Source organism: Typopeltis vanoorti, chromosome 10, assembly GCF_054136105.1.
Source record: "Typopeltis vanoorti isolate ZY-2024b chromosome 10, IOZ_Tvanoo_1.0, whole genome shotgun sequence".
Classification (NCBI taxonomy): domain Eukaryota; kingdom Metazoa; phylum Arthropoda; class Arachnida; order Uropygi; family Thelyphonidae; genus Typopeltis; species Typopeltis vanoorti.
This window is the reverse complement of record NC_143558.1, coordinates 40,568,725-40,591,069: the sequence shown is the minus strand read 5'-3', so window position 1 is coordinate 40,591,069 and position 22,345 is coordinate 40,568,725. Positions and strand designations below refer to the sequence as shown.

The window sequence follows — 22,345 nt, the reverse complement described above, 5'->3', positions numbered from 1 at the left end:
TGCCCTTTTATTCAAATCGCAGTTCTTTGTTCTCAATTCAGAATATTCCAGGATTAGCCACGAGTAATGAATGAACCTACGTCATCGCAGGCCGTTTGACCTTACGATCTTTGTGGTGCTCGGCGCTAATCCGACTTATGTCTTTTTAAGCTCTTAGTAACATTTCTTTAGTGCAGGTGCACTTTTAGCAACATGTACATCTTTACATTTCTTTTATTATTTCAACTACTTAGTACATTCTTATATTTTATTATTCTAGACAAAAAATGTAATTGTAAAATAATTAGCGAAAATTCTTTATTCAAAACTTATTTCTCGCGATGGTTTACACTGCTTACCATTGTGAGAATGTTCTTGAAATGGATAGATATGGCAGTGCTGGGGTCATGGTGTGTGGACACATTATGCTTAATGGATGCATCAAGCTGGAAAGAGGGACTATGACTGGTAAACAATCTTGCAGTAAATGAAGTTCTTCAACGTCATGTTTGATTGTTCCATGGTGCTGTAGGTGAAGAATTCATTTTTATGGATGACAGTGCTGCACCACATTGTACACAAGCAGTGGAGATACTTCTAGAGACTTGAGGATATTAATTGAGTTGAGTGGTGAGCATATTCCCTAGATCTCAATCCCCATAGAACACATTTGGGATGCAATAGGGAGATGCATTGCTGCTTGAAATTCCCCTCCAGAAAATAAACAAGCCTTATTCTAGCTCTGAAAGAGGAGTGGGCCAGGTTGCCTCAAGAACTCCTGAATCACCTGGCTAAGCATGATGGGACATTGTGAGAGCCGCATTGCAGTTCAAGGTTGGACATATTCCATACTGAATTGTCTCTCTACATAGTTTTCTGTAAGTATTGTACATTAATCCTTAACTGCATCCTAAGGAAATTTGTATTGTTTGCTAAAAACATATTGCAATTTAATTTGTATGAAATTTATAACACATTTTTTGTGTGATATAATTATTAGTATGCTGACAATAAATTTATGTCCACATTTGACTGTAGTCATGAATATTTTTTCACATACAGGTAGTAAACATAATTTGTTCTTATATTTTAGACACCAGTGTATGTACACCCTGCAGAAATTAAATTTCACATAAAGTTTTATATTGCAATTTATTTTTAATTGTACTGTTTTCATAGTTATTAGTTTAAGATTTTTAACAGGCTTATATTAAATGCATTCTGATTGTAGAACAAAAAATCTTGTATGGCATATTAATTTCATTACACACCACTTGACCAGAAAAGAGACTCATGTTTTAACAAGATGAACTTTTGTAGTTTAACATTTGTAGTTTACAAATGCAAGACTACAGATATTTTACTATTTTATCTTGTCTCCTCCTCATTTGTTAACAGAAATGAGAATCAAAATGTCTGCATACCATACCATACTACTGTTCCTCATTTTCATGCCACTTGAAAAGTCAGTAGGGAAATGTCGTCCTTTATTCAGAAAGATTTACAGTATCTCCCAAAGCCCAGAACATTTCTTATGATATCCATAGGGGAAATACAGTAACATTCTATAAAAATCAATTATTTTATGGGTGTGGTATAAGAATGGGATCTCTTTGATGTTCCATATGAAGAAATAAGATATTAAGAACATAAAGACAAAGGAATGACCATAAGTTCGGATGGAATTGTAATGCTTGTTTTTAACTACATAGAACAACTTGATAGTAGAAAATGTTTGTTCACACACTCAGCTAGTTTTGTGAAATAAACTGTTTCACATCATCAGGGTTATAGTGAATAAAATAAAAAATTAAGTTACAAACAAGTAACATCAACATTGTAAATATTTGAAAAATAGACTAACAGTGGAATGCGTACTTGTGCTTTGTAAACCTGATGGCTGGTGATATTATGTGCACCACTAGCTTCCATGTTTGCTAAGTATTTCATGAGAGAGGACCATACTCAGTGTTAATATCATGCCTTGTTTCTTGTTTCACTCTTGTGGATGTTTTATCATTTCCACTGACTCTTTGAATACTCTTGAGTAAGAACTGTAATCCATGTGGATCATTTCAGTTTGCTACCACAATACTTCATGTTTGATTTCCATTGTACGTAATGCTAATTCTGATTTGTTTCCCTTTTTTTCTTCACATCTTGGAAATGTTCAGGCATACATCTCTCCCAACTTGCCTGTCTGTCTTACATAGTGCAACCAACAGTTGCAGGTGATTTGTAAACGCTGGGTTTCTTAAGTGGTGGATGGCAAGGTTTTGGAGGCCTAAGGAGATTATGTTATGGGGGAGGAGTAGAAGGCAGCTTTGATACCCTGTTAATATAAGAATTTTGAAGTCTTGTCTGTGACTGACCAAATATAGGGATGAATTTACTGCTCCTCTGAAACCTTGTTTGTAATGTTTATCTGGTTCTCTGGTGGTGGTGGTTTGGGGGGTGGGGACATAGGTTCTATTATAGCCATTCTAGTAAGATGGAATAATGTAATTGAGATTTTGGTTTCTTATATCTGTACTGCTGGAGATTTTATATGCTCTATCCCTTAGGGTTTGTATAATGCCATTTTTTTTGTGCAATCTGGTATGAATTCCTATAAACTGAGTAACTTAGTTTGTTTTGCTCTGATATCTTTATAAGCATGTTTAAAAATAGTAATGATCTGTTTCTTTTGAATTCAAAAGTGAAAATTGTTTAGGCATGAGACAAATTCTTGTAGCTGGTTTTTAGCCGACCAAATTGTATTCTTATTGGTTAAACCAAAATAAAAAATGATGGTACAACATGACAAAATTTCATGCCGGCTGGGGCGTCGCCCGGTTAAACAAGGCCCCCGTTGTTTTCGCCAGGGAACCAGGGCGAACAGCGAAAAGTCAGCTACTGGAACAAATCGGAAAACAAACCCCAACTCAACATCACCAGAGTTAAAGATCGGTACTATCAACGTAAGAAGCCTGAATGGCAAAGAAATGGAGCTAGCTGAGGAATTAGATAAGTACCAGATCGACATAATAGGGGTGACTGAAACAAAAAAGACCAAAACTAGTGAGATCTTTCTGAGCAATAAATACAAAATGTTATATTCAGGCAATAACAATCAAGGAAAAGAAGGAGTAGCCATAGTATTCAACACAAAATACGAGGCTAATCTTCTTGAATGGCAGGCAGTCTCAAGTAGAGTAATGTGGGCAAATATGAGAATGGGGAACTGGACAATGAGACTTATTTGTGCCTATGGTCCCACAGAAGGTTCTACTAAGGTAGAAGTGGAGGAATTTTTTGAGGCTTTAGAAAAAGCAACTGACACAATGAAAAAGGAAAAGTTGGTCCTTGTTGGGGATCTAAATAGTAGAGTAGGAAATGATTGTGAGACATACAAAAATATTTTGGGAAAATTTGGAGAAAAGAGCAAAGCTAATAATAATGGCAAATATCTGTTGGATTTCTGCTCAGGACATGGACTGGTTATTACTAACACCATGTTCCAACATAAAAATGTGCACAAATTCACATGGAGAGAAGAGGCTAGGAATAAGAAAAGTCTCATTGACTATGTTATTGTTGATAGTGATGTTTTCTCCCTGGTGCAGGACACCAGAGTGTACAGAGGATTTGAAATTGGAAGTGATCACTATTTAGTCTTGAGCAGGATAAAATTGAATTTCATATTGAAAAGAATAACATGTAAGAAAGTTTTAAAGCGAATAAAAGTTGAGCAGCTCTCAGATGTAAACTGTAGACTAAAATACAGAAAGATTATTGAAAAGAAAATGAAAGAGTTTGAGAACAGGAATCAAACCTTGGAGATTCAGTGGCAAACTCTGAAGGAAACATTGATTGATTCTGCCAGAGAGGCATGTGGTGAGGTTGTGTGCAAAGATAAAAAAATCAGAACTCCCTGGTGGACACAGGAAGTTAAAGAGGCAGTGAAGGAAAAGAAGAAAGCATATCAAAAGTTCCTGGCAAATAAGTCAGCTTTTACTCTTACAGAATACAGAGACAAATGTAAGAAAGCTAAACAGTGTGTAAAACTAGCTAAACAAAAGTCATGGGAGGACTTTGGCAAGAATATAGAAAATAAATATCAAGAAGGTGGCAAAATATTCTGGAGGTTGTTGAAGAAGCTTAGGAATGGAGGAAAGAGTGCTGTAAAAGGAATTAGAGATGATAAAGGTGAAATGAAAACAGGAGAAAAAGATATCCTTGAAGTATGGAGTAATTACTTTGAAAAACTGCTAAATGAAACAAGCAGTGATGACAGCACAGTGATAAAAAACACTGACCAGGCATGCAGTCAGGAATACATATCCATACTTGAAGTAGAAAAAGCCATCAAAGGCTTGAAATGTGGAAAGGCAGCAGGAGTAGATGATATTCGACCAGAAATGCTGAAGTATGGTGGTATAAGAGTCTTACAGTGGCTGCACTGCATAGTTCAGAAAGCCTGGACAGAGGGGCGAATTCCCGATGATTGGAGTAGAGCTCTCATAGTACCCATATATAAAAAGGGAAATAAAACTGAATGTGAGAATTATAGAGGTATTTCCCTACTGAGTGTTCCTGGCAGGATCTATGCAAGTATACTTGAGAAACGGTTGAGAAGAATTGTGGAAGAAAAGCTTGGTGAAGAACAAGCTGGATTCAGGCCAAATAGAGGCTGTCAGGATCAGATCTTCACTTTACGACAAATAGTCGAGAAAGCATGGGAATATAACAAAGATCTGTATTTAAGTTTTGTCGATTTGGAAAAGGCATATGACAAGGTGCCAAGAGAGAAGCTATTCAATACGCTGCAGTTATATGGTGTCAATGGGGCATTATATCAAGCAATACTTAGTCTTTATTTGAGTTGTGAGTCAGCAGTTAGAATTGAAGGAAGTACAGGAAGATGGTTTAATGTTAAATCTGGTGTGAGACAAGGATGTACATTATCCCCTCTGTTATTCATTATCTATATGGATCACATTATGAAGGAATGTGGTATTAAACCTGATATCAAAATTGGAGATGTTAATGTCAGCTCTTTGCTTTATGCGGATGATGTTATACTTCTAAATAAATCCACTACAAGTCTGTAAGATTCTCTGACTAAATTGAATAGCTGTTGTAATAGATATGGTATGAAGGTCAGCAATAAAAAGACAAAGACAATGAAAATAGGCAGAATCATTGAAAATGTCAACTGTGTTGTGAATGGAGAACCTGTGGAACAAGTAAAACATTTCAGCTACTTAGGCACAATTTTTACTGAAGATGGTAAACTAAATATAGAAATAGACAACAGAATCAGCAAAGCTGGTATGGTGGGAAGTCAATTGAATAAATTCATATGGAATAAGAAAGAAATTAGTCGGAACACTAAATTAGCTGTATACAAGACTGTGTTCAAACCAATTTTAACTTATGGATCTGAGAGCTGGGTCAGAAGTAAAACACTTGACCAAAGACTAGAGACCGCAGATATGAGAGTCCTGAGAAAGATTAGAGGCGTGAACAGATGGCATCAATGGCAATATCATATTAAAAATGAGGATATTAGGAAAGAACTTGACATTGTCATCATCCAGGAATGCGTTAGCAGAGCTAATCTCAGATGGTATGGTCACTTAAATAGAATGGGAGAGGAAAGATTAGCAAAACAAGTGTTCTCTGCCAGGTTGGCAGGAAAACGACCCAGAGGAAGACCAAGGTATAGGTGGATTGATACGGTACAAAGTGCCTTAGACGATAGAAATGTAAGATCTGATAATGTTGGAGTCTTGACAAGTAACAGACTGATTTGGAGGAAAATTGTAGATAGGAAGTTAGTAATGATGTAATTTTTTCATGTAGTACTGTCATATCCTGTACACCCCTTGAGGGTACATGGCAGGAATTTGATGATGATGATGATGGTTAGTAGAGCTTGGACCATCGCAGTGTTTTCTTAAAGTGTCCTCATACATTTGAAACTGGATAAAAACTGAAATAAGTTAGTGACTTGTCAAGAGATCAAACCTTTCAGTCAAAAAATTAATAATAGCATCCACAATTGGAATAAAAAAATGTAACTTTAAAGTTATATTGCAGATCAACTCGCACTTCATCTGAACATTCCTAACAGAACAATCTCTTCTTACGTCTGCGTAATGTACTGCTTTTGAACTCAGAAGAAATTTCTAAATTTAATGTTAACGCTTTTTGTTAATTCAAGTATAACATTAAAATTTTCATCCAACTAAATTCTTTAGTAAAGTTGATTACATTATTTAACGCATTTATAGGTTTACTTAAATTTGTGTTTGGATTTTGAAGCATTTTACTCACTACATTGATTCTGCACAAAATCAGATGATAAGTGAACACAAAAATCCATAATGTTTAATTTTCAAAGCTAATGCTTTCGCTTCATATTTTGTACTATTGTCAATTTTAATATTATCATAAATTTCCACAAAAGAATCTAAAACTTCTCCAATATTATATCTAAGTGAACGTGTGCACAGTACATTCCATTGTTAGCCAAAGCACTAAAGAAATTATAAATTTCTTGTGTATTACTAAAAAAACTCACTGTTTGAGTATTGATTTTATCAGCATCAGCGATCACCAAATTTAATGTTGTGCTGCGAACGAGACAAAGAGTGCTCGAGGGTTAATATTTGATATGTGTGTCTGAATGCCACTGTGTTTTCTTCGCATGTTCGTCCCATTATTGTATCCTTGTCTCTGCAAATTTTTAATATCTAAATTTAAATCTTTTAATTTATCTAAGAGGTGTGTGGATAAACCTTCAGACTTTTTGAGAAATTTAGTTAGCTGCCCTTTCTCTTTCTCAAGTTCTTTTGCCGCTTTTTTTTTTTTTTTTATTTGTAGCTCCGGATAATTTTTTGTTTCCATTATGCCCAAATTTATTCTGAAGTAAAAAATTTATTGAAAAAAAAAATGTAATTTTATGGTAAGACATAAAAAACAAATGTAAATAAAATAAAATAAAAATAAAATGCATATAATTTTTGCTATGTGAAGGTTTAGGTTAAATTTTGGATCTACTTACCTCTGTGTGAATTAACTACACATTCACTGTGTGCTTAGCAATCGACAGTTCGATGATTACAAACAACGCATGAGGTCTGTTCCACAAAAAATGCCCAAATGTCATTTCGTAATAGAGGTTAAGCCAGATACACATGCGTGCCTTACTTCCTAACTGGCAAATGCACACTGCGTGTAAGGTGCCCTGTAACACAACACATTGAGTGAAAGCCTGCTCGTCTAGTGCTTCCACCAGCTTTATACCACACACATAGCGAAAAACAACTTGTAGTTTTTATTATTATTATTTGACACCCCCAGGGAATCCAGGGACTCATTGAGGGAGGGCACCTGCTCTATAACTCTGTCTCCACCACTGAATCACCATCTGACCGCAATTGCACCAACACCATCTATTGCTGACCACCACAGGGATTTCCACAGACAATCACAAACATCCATGCCCACGGCGCGATTTGAACTCGCAGCCTTTTGGCTGGAGAGCAGATATGCTATCCACTCGGCCAATCAGGTCAGCTAAATGTTATTGCTAATTTTGCTAAATGTTATTAAAAGTCGCAATATTTAGTGAATATCCACATCTAATATTGAAACGCGTTTTTATTTTATTTTTTTCTGCTCGCTTCAGCACCCCTTGAAGAAGGTGTCCGGACGCAATGCGTCGCCTGCTTGCCGTGTGTTAAGCCAGCGTGGATAATGCTATAATGGTTATCTATAATGCTAGTTTAGTATTTTGGCTAATTTCTCTGTTATTCCATGTAAATTCATTCATCTGCTACCCCACTACTAGCTTTGCTTATTCTGTTGTCTATTTCCATGTTTAAGTTGCCATCTTTACTAAAAGCTGTCCTAAAATATCTGAAATATTTTACTTGCTCTATACACTAACCAGTGAGAATGCAGATAAAGTTTTCCATGTTCTTACGTATTTTCATAGTTTTGATCTTTTTATTATTTATTCAATTGCTATTCAATTTAGTTAGATAATCCTGGAAGTTTGTACTGGATTTGTTGAGGAGTACATCATCTGCATATAGCAAAGAGCCAAGTTTGATATCTGGTTCTAATATCAGGTTTATTGCTACTTTCTTTCATATTGATAATGAATAAGAGTGGCAATAGTATGCACTCTTGTCTAACACCAGATTTTGCATCAAACTATCTCCTTATATTTCCTTCAATTCTAACTGCTGACCTATACTTAAATATAAGCTATGTACTGTTTTCTGTAATGTTCCATTTACTTCATATAATTGTAGCATTTGAAATGCTGTTCTCTCTGAGCACTTTGTCATATGCTTTTCCAGATCTACTAAACTTAGTACAAATCCTTGTTATATTCTCCTCGTTGATCAACTGTTTGTCATAACGTGAAACTCTGATCTTCTCCAAATTTGTCTTCCATAAATTTTCTCAGCATCTTCTCAAGTATGCTTACATAAATCTTACATGGAAGACTTAGTAGGGAAATTCCTCTGTGATTCTCCCATTCAGCTTTATTCTCTTTTTTTTAATAGATGAGGAACTATGAGTGCTCTACTTCAATTATCCAATTATATGGAATTCAACTTTTGGATTAGTCCTTATGGATAAATCAGTTTTGCTGCTGCAAAACTTTTATACTCCATATTTAAGCATTTCTGGTCAAATATCAGCTGACTTTCTACATTTCAAGTTTTCGATAACATTTTCTGCCTTAAGTATTCATATGTACTCCTGTTTGCATTCCTCTTAATTATTTTCTGCTTCTGTTCTGTTACTGCTTGTTTTCATTTAAGTCTTTCAGAATAATTACTCCAGACATCTAGAATATCCTTTTCTTCAGTTTTCATGTCACGTTTGTCATCTTTGATTCCTTTTACAGTACTCTTTCCTCTATTTTTGAGCTTTTTCAATAGCCTCCAGAATATTTTGCCACCCTCCTAATATTTCCTTTTATATTTTTACCAGTATCTTCCCATGACTTTTGTTTTGCTACTTTTACACATAGCTTAGCTCTCTATTCTTTTACGGCATCTGTCAACTTATTTGCCAGGAACTTTCAGTATGTAATTCCTTTTTCAGGACTATTTAACTTTTTGTGTCCACTGTGTTGTTCTTATTTTGCTATCCTTGCAGACAACTTCACCGCATGCCTCCTTAGCTGAATCAATGTTTTCTTCAGAGTGGCACCAAGACTAAGGTTTGGTTCTTGTTTTTGAACTGTTTAGTTTTTCCTTGTATAATGTTTTTATAGTTAGTCTACAGTTTACATATAAAAGCTGCTCTCAACTTGAATTGTTTTCAAAAGTTTTATACATATTGTTTTTTTCAAATATACTGTCTTCCCTCATTATTCAATAGTTGAATGTCTGAGCTGGAAACTGTTGCCCTTCTTTATTTGGAAAGGATTGGCAAGATCATCAAAATTGGGGAAATATTAATTATGATGATTCTCCCACAAAACTTTAACCTTTACAATAAGAGTGATATCAGAGCTGGCTTGATGTTGATGAAAAATGTTGCTCCAAATTAAAAGATTTGGAGTGACAACCATAAAAAGGATTTTTATATATAGGGATGGTATCAGAATACGAATATCATCCTTACATTTAGCATACCAAAACTGCCAACATCTGTGAAACCAGAGCATTTTAACTGCCCCTCTCAGGCTGTACATTCTTTGCATCATCATCATCATCATCAAATTCCTGCCATGTACCCACACGGGGTGTACAGGATATGATAGTGCTACATGAAAAAATTATATCATTACTAACTTCCTATCTACAATTTTCCTCCAAATCAGTCTGTTACTTGTCAAGACTCCAACATTATCAGATCTTATATTTCTATCATCTAAGGCACTTTGTACCATGTTTCAAATGCTAGAAATAAGGTCATGTTTAGACTACCTCTCATGTGTCTGATGTGGCAGCAAAGAGCATGAAAATAAAGATTGTAAATCACCTAAATGCACTAACTGTGTGTGTGTGTGTGTGTGTGTGTGTGTGTGTGTGTGAGAGAGAGAGAGAGAGAGAGAGAGGGGGGGGGTATAAGAATTGAGCATATCATATGAAGAGTGAAAAAATGTATATCACAACAACATCTTGTGGAGACCCTCTTACTCTGAGAAGGTATTAAAAAAAAAACGGCATGATGTATCTAACATGAAATCACAATGTATGACTGTTCCACCTTCTCTCTGAATGGTATGATGCTTCTAGCAACTCACTGGGTTTGGAGCAATCCCATGACATAAGAATCTGGAGAATAAAGATGTTAATAGTGCATGGGGGAAAAGTTGAAGGGAACTAAAGTCAGGAGGATGAACTCCATATGAGTTAGATGGATGAATACCATCATTAAGCATGGAATTGCAAAACAAGAAAAGGTTGTCTGCTATCCAAAGAGAATGGTGATCAATAAGCTCATTAGCAAGGGACCATCAAGAAGGGGGGGGACTATAGTAGGTAGGCAGAAACTGATTATGAAAGGAGGCTCTCTCTCTCATAATTGAGCAGGCTTAAAATATCCCAGAGTTCTTTTGCAATGTGGTGAGAAAAGGAAGATCTCTGCTAAGGATAACGTTAACAAGTGCTAATGGTAGAGAGGTAACAGAAGCAAATGAAATAGTTATTGAGTGATCATAATAAAATCCTTGTTTTTGTATGTCTTGTAGTCCTCCATAAAATGACTTCCAGAATAATCAAAATAATATTCCTTCTACTTTCTTCAGGATTCACATCTTTTTTTCCTCTTCCTATACAAAGTATTTCCAAAGAAAAATAATTAAACACTGAATATTCTACTTGCATTATCTATTTTCCAAAAGGGCATTTAACTGTTTACTGTTCTAATGGAATAATTAATATCTGATAAATATTTCTCCTGCTATATGAGAATCTTCATTTATCAAGTTCCATACTATACAACTGTTATCTCAGTTAGCTTTGTAACATAACAACTAAAACTTCAAAATGTCTTTCTTTCTTTTTGAAAGACACTACTATTGGAATTTTTACCAACTCATTCCAAAAATTCTTCAGTGTCTCACATAACTGTATCTCTCTTACTCATAGCTCTCTCCTCAGCTGTTTACTAGTTACTGTGTTCTTTTCACTCATGCATGCTCTGGTACACATACCATTTCTGGTTTCCACTTCATGTTGTGAAGTTATGAAGTGAAAAAACTGCTCCCCATTATATGGTATACTCATGGCACTTTGCTTTGAAAGTAGTAAAAACTCAGTTTCAGTGATATGTAAGTCTTTTAACTTATGTAGTATTTTAAACATATATAAAACATTTAATCGTAATTCTTATATTAGATATACTAACTGACAATTAAGTGAATTTGCTTTGCTAAAATTTAATACAACATGTAGGCATTAATATGTAAACAATGCACAACTATGTACATATAAAAACAAGCGATTAATCATGAAGTTCTCACTGTATAATGCACTAACAATCGAAACTGGTAATTTGTAAGTTTACATTTATCTCATTAAATAAAAACCACATAGGCTCTGTTACATAAATTTGAGCAAATAGGATTGTATATCAAGCCATTGATGGCAAAGATGGGTGGCTAATGATGTACTGCAGGGGTCCATACTCGGACTTCTGTTTAATTCATATGTGAATAATTTAGGAAATGATTTAAGGGGAAATGTCTAGTTGTTTGCTGCAAGTATGGACAAAGAGAGGAGTGTATTGCAAAGCTTCCCAGAACAGCTCTCAGATTACTTGGATGTTGATGAATGCATTAGCAAGCAGGAATAAGGAAGTTATTATTCTTTTTTATAAGGGTTAACCAATGCCACATTTGGATTACAGCATACAGAGCTGATTACTTAGTTTTGTTGGGGGTGGATATGAAACAGATCTAGATACTAGTGACAAAGAATATGATGGTCTATGGAATTCTCCCTGTGAGGACAGAGTGAAGGTCTGTGGATTACAATGGTGAGTTGATAGGAGGAAAAGAGGGTATATGATAAACAGATGTTATTAAAGAGGTTTTGTAGGATTGACATGGAAGGCTTTTCAATACCTGGCAGGAAGTGAGAGCACAGGGTCGTCCTAGGAAATTGCAAGAGTGATTAGTAAGGGTTTAATGGTAGATTTTTTTTTTTTGCTTGTAAGGTGGTAACTGGATGAAGTTGGTTGCTAGAGGCAGTTGTGAATGCTTCGCTGGTGAATTCAAGGAGTATGGTATGTATTCGGTTAAATAATGGTTAGTACAAGTCTCTCACATCCTGGAGATGCCTGAGAGAATGTTCATTATTATATATTTTTATATCTTTATATATGTTTCCATTTTAATTCATTCATAGCTTTGACTTGGCTCATCACTGATCATAATATGCAATAAAAATTCAAATCAATAACAGCAGTAGCTTCATCAGTAACTCTTTTATATTCTCTTGCCAATATCTTTAATCTCTGAACCAGGAAAATAGTTTCATCAAGTGCACTCCTAACCATTCCTTACTTGAATGTTTTAAGAACACCATACTCTTGGTGTGAATGATGAGTCTAGCAAATAGAACTAAAACCATCTATTCAGACTATACCAGTCTTACAATGGAAATTAGTCACATCCATGATGATTTCATAGCTGCTAGCTGTCCCCTTCAACACAATCAATGAAATGCTACACTATGCTCCCTAATGTATCACCCCTCCCAGCAAAAAAAAACTTGCAAAAAAATCAGTTGCCTTTCTATTCATCTTTAGCACTTTGTTGAAGTTATAGCATTCAAATCTCTATAAAGCCTTGTCTTCAAAATCCTTTGCCCATGCAAATTAGCATACCTTGGCTGTACTGGAAGAACTGTCAATATTCTTCTTGCTGAATAGAAAAAAAATACATCCACATCTACTCTGCTGCTGTTCTGGGATTGTTGCATATCATTCCATTTGATTTGGATCAAAATCATATTCAGTGGTAAAAACTTCTTTATTATACAGATTTAGACTTAAATTGGAGAATCTACCACAGCTCTATGACATTCTCCTAACCAATTAATAAACATGGCTGCCTCTCACACAACCAAAAATTTGGAAGATTTAAAGGTATAAAATAAAAATAAATTTAAATTTATTTTTATTTTAAAAGTCCAATATATTAACTTTTATGTACTCACTTTTAGATAAAGGATTTAAACAAGAATATGAAAATCACCAGTTAGAATTATGGCATTTAGTGCTCAGTCTGTTCTGCCTTCCTGTTCACATTCCTATTCTTATCCTGAAGGTGAAATATTGGCTTAAATACTTGGTTAATGATTATCTCTAGACGTCTGTTTCTTCTATTAAAATATACATGATAATCATCTAAGTATTTACACCACATTCATGCAGGTTGTTAGTATGTTAATAAATCTTAGCATACCTAATGTCTCATTTATCAGATCAAAGCTTTCTGTTATAGTGTATTTCTCTGATATTATGGTTATTTATCCTACAAACTCTAGGTTTATTATGAAATATACTTCTCAGAATAAGCTTAAACTTTAAATTATAGAAGGTGTCCTTTAATGTATCTTCATTTAAATTTTAAATACCTTCACAATTAGCTTTCTTGAAATTTCACTTCTGCTGCTTCCTAAGTAGTTCCTAAGTACTTCCAAGACCAAATGATTGCTGTCACATAATCTAGATAATTAATTCTTCTGATATTATATGATATTAATACTGTGCTTTAGCAATGATGTTATTGTTACTTACATTTTCACTTCAGACTGTACTGTTGCTATATCTATTAAGTACCACACAAGCTTGCACTCCTTCCATAAACAGTAACACAAACATACAGTTCTCTTTTTTTCCTCTTCACACAGTTCCAAAAACATAATTCTAATCTAATTCAATATCAAGAATATGATGTATGTGTTCCACAATATAAATCTGGCTCCCACTCATGAGACCTAAATGAAGGTCGAAAGGAGGTGTGTGTGTGTGTGTGTGTGTGTGTGTGTGTGTGTGTGTGTGTGTGTGTGTGTGTGTGTGTGTGTGCGTGCGTGCGTGCGTGCGTGCGTGCGCGCGCGCGCGCTGGTCATACTGAAGTCAACTGCTCGTATGTAAGTAGATTAGTTGTGATGAAGCTTCATATGCGAACTTTTATGTACTCACTTTTAGATAAAGGATTTAAAAAAGAATATGACTTATTGTCAGGTATAATTTCCCTATTTTACTTAATCTTCTGATTCTGTCAGTTGAATGTATTCTCTGGTCAGTTTTGTCTGTCTTGCAGGATGAAAAACTAGTGTTTCCAGGAGAAAAAATCCTGCTGCCTTCTTATGATACAGATAATTCATCATGGACAGGATTTGAACTTATCAGATCCTGTTTAGGGTAAATAATAGAAACAATAATGCTCTTTTCTAGAGTAAATTTTAAAACAACATTTGTGAACATTGAAGTATTCAAAATTAAAATATTACATTTTTTATAAAGCAACTGTGGGGTAAAAGATTTCTGTGATGCCTGTAAATTAATTGGCTAAATAAGTGTTTAATAATGAAAAGAAAATGATATTGACAAAGTTTTTCATGTATCTGTTTTTTTTTTTTTTTTTTTTTTTTTTTCTCCCGTGTTTTGACAGTTCACGCATGAAAATGTAAAAGCCCAAAAGTATCTTATGGGTGGATTCGAACAAGTTGTAAAGATTCACTGTGACTCACTGATGTCAAGAGTACCACACATCTTAAAAGCTTTCTATGATGCAGATATTTTAGAAGAAGAAGTTATACTAGAATGGTCTAAAAAGGTAAAATTTATCTTGCTCTAATGTAGCTTAAATGAAAAAAGGCTAAAATCTGAATTTTCATCAAAACACCATGTTCATTATTTCTTATATAAATTTTATGATTCAGCTGCATTTATTTTGTTCATGTACTAAACTAATAGAAATAGTAAAATTGCACAACTGCTTGTAGAATTTTACAAAATGCATTTTATTTAATTTAGGTATCTAGAAAATATGTTAATAAAGAAATAGCCCAAGAAATCCATGAAAAAGCACAACCCTTTATTAGATGGTTGCGAGAGGCTGAAGAAGAAGAGAGTGATGAAGATGATAATGAAGAGGAGACAGTTGAGGTTTACTAATAGTTTTCAAATATAGTCTCCTTTTAGTGTAAATTTTCCAATTCCTTTAACTTCAGCAAAAGAAAATTTAAATGTTGTAAATAAATTTTTATTCAAATTGATGATGCAATAATAGGAAAGGCAATCCAGGGAATACTACTGACATAACAGCACTTACAGAATCATTTGAGCTGGAACTGTGAGCAAATGATAATAGCCGTCAATTTAATATTAATAAATGTAAAGTAATGAAGGTTGGTATGATAAAATTTCCAGCAGCATAATATATTGGTGTAATTATGTAAGTAGAAACTGATGGGGGGATAGGAGATCTTGGAGTTAGGGTAGATAGGAAGTTGAAGTTCAGAAGTCATAACAAAAGTTCCAAATGCAACTCAGGATAATTGCAGTGTTGAAACAAACATTGATATATAAAGATATGGAAATCATTTTGTCTCTATACTGGACTTTGATACAACCATAACTGGCATACTGTGCACTGATTTGGTCTCCTTGGTTCTGAGGGGATAAAGAAGCTGTAGAAAGGGTACAAAGAAGTGTTTTAAAAGTGATATCAGGATTATGGAATGCGGATTATGGGGATATTGTTTGGACCACAGACACTGATAAACAGGAAACAGAGGGAGGATGTGATAGGGATCTATAAATTTCTGAAAGGATATTGTTAGGATATCAGTTGAGGAAATTTTTCATATGGGGTATTTGTAGAAGTTAAAGTTTTTGTGGTTAAGAAAGGAATGAGAGCTAAAGCCTTTTGAAAACAGATCTCAAATAGAGAATCTGTTCAGCAAGTGTGTACTGTCTTCTAGGATTACCTACAAATGAAACTGAATTGTTATTCAGGGATTATAATGCAGTGTATGCATATAAAATACTTACTGTTCATTGTCTATAATCTGATAAGTAGGGGGGGGGAGAATCACTGAGAATGATGTGGATCTTCAAAGTATGGTTAAACTAACAGAGCTATGATAAATTTGGTCTAAAAAATAAATGTCTACAAAACAAAAGCAGTGATAATCATAGATAGAGGGATGGATAAAAACCTAAACCCATAGAACAAGTAGATTTGGGAAGTCAAATCTACAAATCAGTCAAATCATCACTTTTGATGGAAAATGTGACAAAACAAAAAAAGGTAATAGTTAAAATGACCTTGACAAGATTAGCAGTCTTAAAAGAGAGGATGAGCTCTAGGAAGTTCAGGATTAGGCTCTGATCTGGTTAGAAGAACACAAGTCATATATCCAGTAAACCTTAACAGTCTGGACTTGCTGAGCATGCCATCATCACCAGCATAGAGTTCAGTGGAACAAGACAAAAGTCATTCACAAAAGTCGGTTCCTAATGGGAACGGCTTTACAAAGAAACGTGAAACATTACTTCACTCCCCTAACCTAAACAGATCCGATGGTCTACGTCTTTCTCCCTTGTGGGAGATAGTACTCTATAAATCAGCAAATCTTTCCTAATTTGTCACTGTATACACATATATATGTTTAAAAAAAAAAAATTTTTTTTTTAAATAAATTTAGGAAATTTAACCTTAGATACTGAGGTGTGAATATAACAATTATTGTTTAATTAGCCTTTGTACCTGTACTGATGATGCCTGTGATACTCAGGCGAAAATTCTACGAATAAAGAATAATTTATGTGAGTTTATTCTGTTATTATAATAGTAAGTAATATGTCTACTTACGGTATTTCATTACTGAAACTTATAAGGATTAGACTCTCTCTCTCTCCTCCCCCCAAGCAGTGGCATAAGTTGCTGAAAGATTCACAAACACTAAGATTGTCTTTAGGCATTTATCGAAACCATTTTCAATATATAAGTGGTCAAGGCCAATACCTGATCACAGTAACTTCCATTAGGCCTGAATTTAGCCTGCTTAGTAGGTATCTTTGCTGCGACTGATTGGGGAAATCCTATTCTATAGCAGTCTTTCAAGGGATTTCAGGCAGATATTTAACAAAGCAGAAGATCTCTTGATCTTCTGCTTTGTTAAATTTGATTTTTGATCTCCTGAAGAAATCAAAAATCTCTTTGATCCCTTGAAGAGGTAGAAAGTTTTTTCACTTGACAAGAAATTATATTGTTTTAATCTTTACCCAAGTTGTAAGAGAGGTTTGCAGGTGAAGTATTTTCATGGCTAATCTGCTTGTATCTAGAGGCTGTTAGCATCATTGCTTTACTATTTGGTCTTTTTTTTTTTTTCTCATACATAACCTCATGCATGTTATCAGCAGCTTGTATTCATTTGTTGATGTTGAAATATCTGGTTACATTCCATGCTCTTCATTAGAGCATTCTATTCTGATGAAGAACATGCGCATTTATTTTACAGCAGTTTTTCATAGTTAAATATGGTGACTAATTACATGACTGCACTTTGAAAACCTTCTACCACTTTTGCTAAAATTAAATATGCAGTTTTACAAAATGTCAGTCTATATATGTTCCAATACAATAATTAAACACATAGCACTTTAAGCAGCATTTGTATTACATTTATGCAGTGCACTTGTTATGGTGAGAATTGTGTAAAATATTAATTTCTTTTCATCTGTTGTTTTTCAGGTTGTATATTCAGATCGCTTTAGAAGTGCATCGCTACAAGAAGTGAAGAATGGAGTAAAAAGGAATGTCCAAACTGATATAGATGATGATGGTGGTGATTTTGAAATTGATATTGATGCTATTTAGACTGCAGTGAAACACATGAATTCAGATACCTTTTTTTAAAAAATAATTTAGTTGTTTCTTTATTTGAATTTATTATGCATTAATCTTGATAAGGGATTATTTTTTACATTTATACTAGCTATTTTGAAACATTTCCTCTAAATAAAGTTGACTTTCACTATAGCAAACAAATTACAGAAAACTAAAACTACTCAAAAATCCCAACTAAAGCTCCATAGATACAATACAGTGCTAAAAGAAGTTGACTGTAGCAACCTATCCACTTTAACAAACTATTCCTTTTGGTCCCCATGAGTTTTCTATAGCAAGAGTCAACTGTACTTCATTTCCATAATGTACTAATTGGTTATTTATTCTAAAACATGTTACAGTGTATATATAGCTACACTGTCAATTAAGACTGACCTTTCATGATTTATTTTTTTTAATACTTGAAAATAAAATTACTAACAGAGAGCGTGTTCATTTTTATTTAGAAAAAAATAGAGGAGTTTGATGTTTTTTGCAATGGTTAAACAATATATTATTTGAGAAACTAATAGAGCACATTCATGTGTTTCTATAATTTTAGTATGAAGTTATTCATTAAAAAATGCATGCACATTTCAAATGATAAAATAACAAGCTCTCTTTATTCTGCATAAGTGAACTTTGGTACATACTTCTTCCACCAACACCAAATTCCTGATACAGTAGACGTGTGTGTGTGCTATTGCAAACACCACTACATCAAAATTATGCACTATTGCAAACCACAGAAAAGTCTAAGTCTCATAGAATTAATATTCTTCTAAGCTCACTATTTACAAACAGTAAAAGCTCAAAACCAGTATGATAGTGAACTGAATTTCAAGAAAATGTCATGATCAGTATACTAAGGAAATGGTGAGAATTCATACATTGATGACAGAACAAATAAGATTTTCAGGAACCAAACATAAAGAACACAAAACAGCAACATGGAAAAAAGTACAAATACAAGCAATAATATGGACATCTAAAAAATAACTAGAAGGATATGTAATTATGAAAATGCAAATTATTTAAATTATGAAATATTTCATTAACATAAATTATAATATTACTTGTCTGAAATCTTCATAATGAACTAAAATCAAAAAGTTTAAATCAGAATAGATTTTTATCGTATAGATAATAAATCTTTCAATGAAATAAGTTGTTAACCATACAAACTTCATAACTTTTAATTAACCTTTGAATTAAAGAAATACTGTATATTGTGCTATTTCTTTAATATACAGTTCTAAGAGAAAATATTTGTTTATGTAAGCTATCCATCATTGTGATCTCTATCCATTTAGGAAGATGACTAATGCAGAAAAATGTTCATTGCTTTTCTCTCCCTCTTTGTGGTTATGAAGTTGACTTCTTCCTTTTTCCCTCTTTTACCTTGCGGTGTCAAGGGTTTTTCTATTTATTTAACCACAACCATACACAAGGATAAGGTGGTTAGCCCATACCTCCTTGTGTATCCTATATCTGTAGAAGCATTGAGTTCTCAAGGCTGGTTTGCCTGCTTGTGGGATGAAAAATCCCAGATAAACTGGGGAGAAAAACTCTACAGTCCATGCCCAAGACTGGCTAACTTGGCTATGTCTGAGAAAGATCCTAAGCTCCTCACGTCAGTGACGGTAATCGAACCCAGTACACTCCTTTCCCAGGTATATGATTGCGAAGTGCATAGTGACTCGGCTAACTTCATGGCCTATGAAGTTGACTTACTGCTGAAATGTTGACGTTTTATTTTTTATTTCACTACACGTTATAGTAGTAGCAGTGATGCACATGACTGACAGATAAGTCTTTTTATATTAGTAATTGTTATTGGTAGTATTTGACTTATTTTAAACTTTTAGTTAGCATGTGTGTGCTTAATATTTTAATACACAATATTGTTCAAAAGCATTTTTTATGGTTCTCATTCATACAAGGAAAATGGTGGCAAGGTTTCCTTGTTCACTGAATTTAGCATGAGGGATTCTGTATGATATAGTGTGTTCAATTTATTAATTTCCAAGCGTGAAAGATTTATAGTACGAAAGTGGAAGGAGAGTGTATCAGAAGTGTTTCATGTACAAGTATACAAGAGTCATGTGGAGAGCAGGACAGCCCACCTGAACAAACAACACAAATGTATCCAATTTGCCATCGAGGTCAAAGACAACAACTCTCTTCCTTTTCTAGACACACTTATCACGTCTTCCCTCAAGCTGTCTTTCCTTCACAGTCTACCTTCAACCTACACACAGAGGCCAATACATACACAAAAATTCATACCACCATCCAACGCAAAAACTAGGGTTAATCAGCACCCTCAAATACAGAGGGTGCTGATTTCCTAAATTTGCTCCAATGAACAGACTACAAACCAAGAATTTAAAATTATTAGCCAAATGTTTGCAAAAAATGGCTACAATGCAAAAAAAAAATTCACAAAATCCTCCATAAAAATGCCATTAAAAGCAAAAAAATATTACAAGAATGCTATAGCTATACTATACTATACATGAAGGGCATTTCGGAAAAAATAGAACACTATTTAAATACAATATTAAGACAACCTTCAAACCCCCATGGACAATTAAGAAATTTACTTAGCTCTTCCAAATCCTCTTCCATACCTTGTCCACCCAGGGGGTTTACAAAATTCAATGTACCTGTAACCTACCTTACATACCTTACATAGGGGAAAACAGGATGCACCATCCCAAATAGAAAAGATGAACACAAACACCACATTAAATACCTCCACTATGGTAAAACAGGCCTGTCAGACCACACACACTCCAAACATGTCACAGAATTTACTGGAAAGGCATCAAGTCCCTACCAAAACCTGGTGTGAAAGAAAATTCAAAAAAGCCTGTGAAATACTGAAACATCATCCAAATCTGAACAAGAATGATGGGTTAATTATTCCAAGAATTTGGAGGACCCATACAGTATCCAGAACAACCCCAAAATAGAAGAAAATCTTAATACGAGAGGACTTTAGAAATTGTTTAATGTAGTTCTGTTGTTTTTTCCTCCACCAGAGGTCAGGCTAGGGTAAATGATTAAAAAACATTTAGATTCCGTGTGTAGAGGCTTAAGTGCTGTGAGGACATCATGTTGGAGGCTTCTTAATGGATTGTATACAGCACTCGGAAAGGATTAAAACAGAATTTAATACTTCCTATATTTCATCTCAGTCACTGAGACATCTTCAGGGATTACAAAAAAAACTAATGTAACATATACATAAATACCACACAATACTAAGCCCAACCACGTGGGTGACACTAAAGTCCTATCTAGGTGGAGCGTCCTCTAAAGGCGGTTGTAGGTGGCCCAGAATGTAAAGTGGGAGCTCTGATGATAAGTGTTTCCCAAATCTTAGGAAGCTTAATACAACTGTATTTATTAAGATTTGGTTGATTTCTGAGAGCTGCTGCTGATTCCAAAAAAGTCTCTTTTTTTGAATTTGCTGTGGTGGAGCATGGTGGTTTTTTCCATGAGATCCTGTAGATTGTATCCAAGTGGTCAGCCAAGCCTGACTGACCATAGTCGTGGTTGCAGATGTATGACCAGTGTTCCTCCAGGCAGATGGTTACTGATCTGCCTGCCTGTCCAAAGTATACCAGCTTACAGGAACAAGGTACTTTATAAACTCCAGGCACTCAGAGAGGAGGGAGCTGATCTTTTGTAGAACAGATAAGGGTAGCAAGTTTGTGGTAGGGCTTAAATGCTGTGTGTAGGTTATACTTTTTTAAAATCTTCGTTATTTTTTCGGATGTGTCACGGGTGTAGGGTATGGTGATGGCATTTCTAAACTCTTTCTGAAGAGAAGACCGGGGAATGGGGGAGGAACTGATTATTTTTTTAATACTGTGATCGCTGTAGCCATTGGAGAGAAAAGTGTTGTCTATGTGGTCAAGCTCAGTTATAAGAGCATGTTCCACTGGAACAAAGATTGTGGGCTCTCTTGGTTAGAGTTTTATTACAGTGAAGGAAAGTGAACCGTTAGGAAGGTGTGTAACTAAAGAGTCTAGGAAGGGTAAACAATTGTTCTTTTCCTTTTCCATCGTAAACTGGATTCTTGGATGTAGGCTGTTGAGGTGGCTGAGGAAGGAGTCTAATGTGTCTGGGCCATGAGGCCAAATAGAGAACCCATCATCTACATATCATAGCCAGATAGAAGGTTTGAGAGGGGCTGAGTCTATGGCTCATTTTTCAAAATCTTCCATATAAAAATTAGCAAAAGAGGGAACCCATGACTGTTCCCTCTAATTGCTTGTAGCTGAAAAACATTTAGATTCATCTTACTTTTGTGTAATGTATTGTCATGTAGCTTGTATCCTGCACATGTGTATGTTTTCCTGATGATAATGACCTCAATGCAGAGGTCGAAACGTCAAATGTTACTTTAATGATAAGTAAAGTAATTATTCTAAAACGTGTGTGTTGTGTCTTCATAAATTCCTTGCTGCGAATGCTGACCACCCA

The 22,345-nt window shown here is 34.6% G+C and overlaps 1 protein-coding gene across 2 annotated transcripts in view; it reads left to right on the top strand.

Moving 5' to 3' along the window:
* The window catches only part of LOC150102359 (eukaryotic translation initiation factor 5-like), a 159,798-nt gene extending 141,503 nt beyond the window's left edge, over nucleotides 1-18,295 (top strand). For both annotated transcript variants that reach the window (XM_090399657.1, XM_090399656.1), the window contains exons 8-10: nucleotides 14,624-14,788; nucleotides 14,989-15,120; nucleotides 17,714-18,295. In XM_090399657.1, coding sequence (XP_090255783.1) covers nucleotides 14,624-14,788; nucleotides 14,989-15,120; nucleotides 17,714-17,839 — 423 coding nt within the window. In that variant the 3' untranslated portion in view covers nucleotides 17,840-18,295. The remainder of the gene's footprint in view (nucleotides 1-14,623; nucleotides 14,789-14,988; nucleotides 15,121-17,713) is intronic.
* Nucleotides 18,296-22,345: the final 4,050 nt, after the last annotated feature.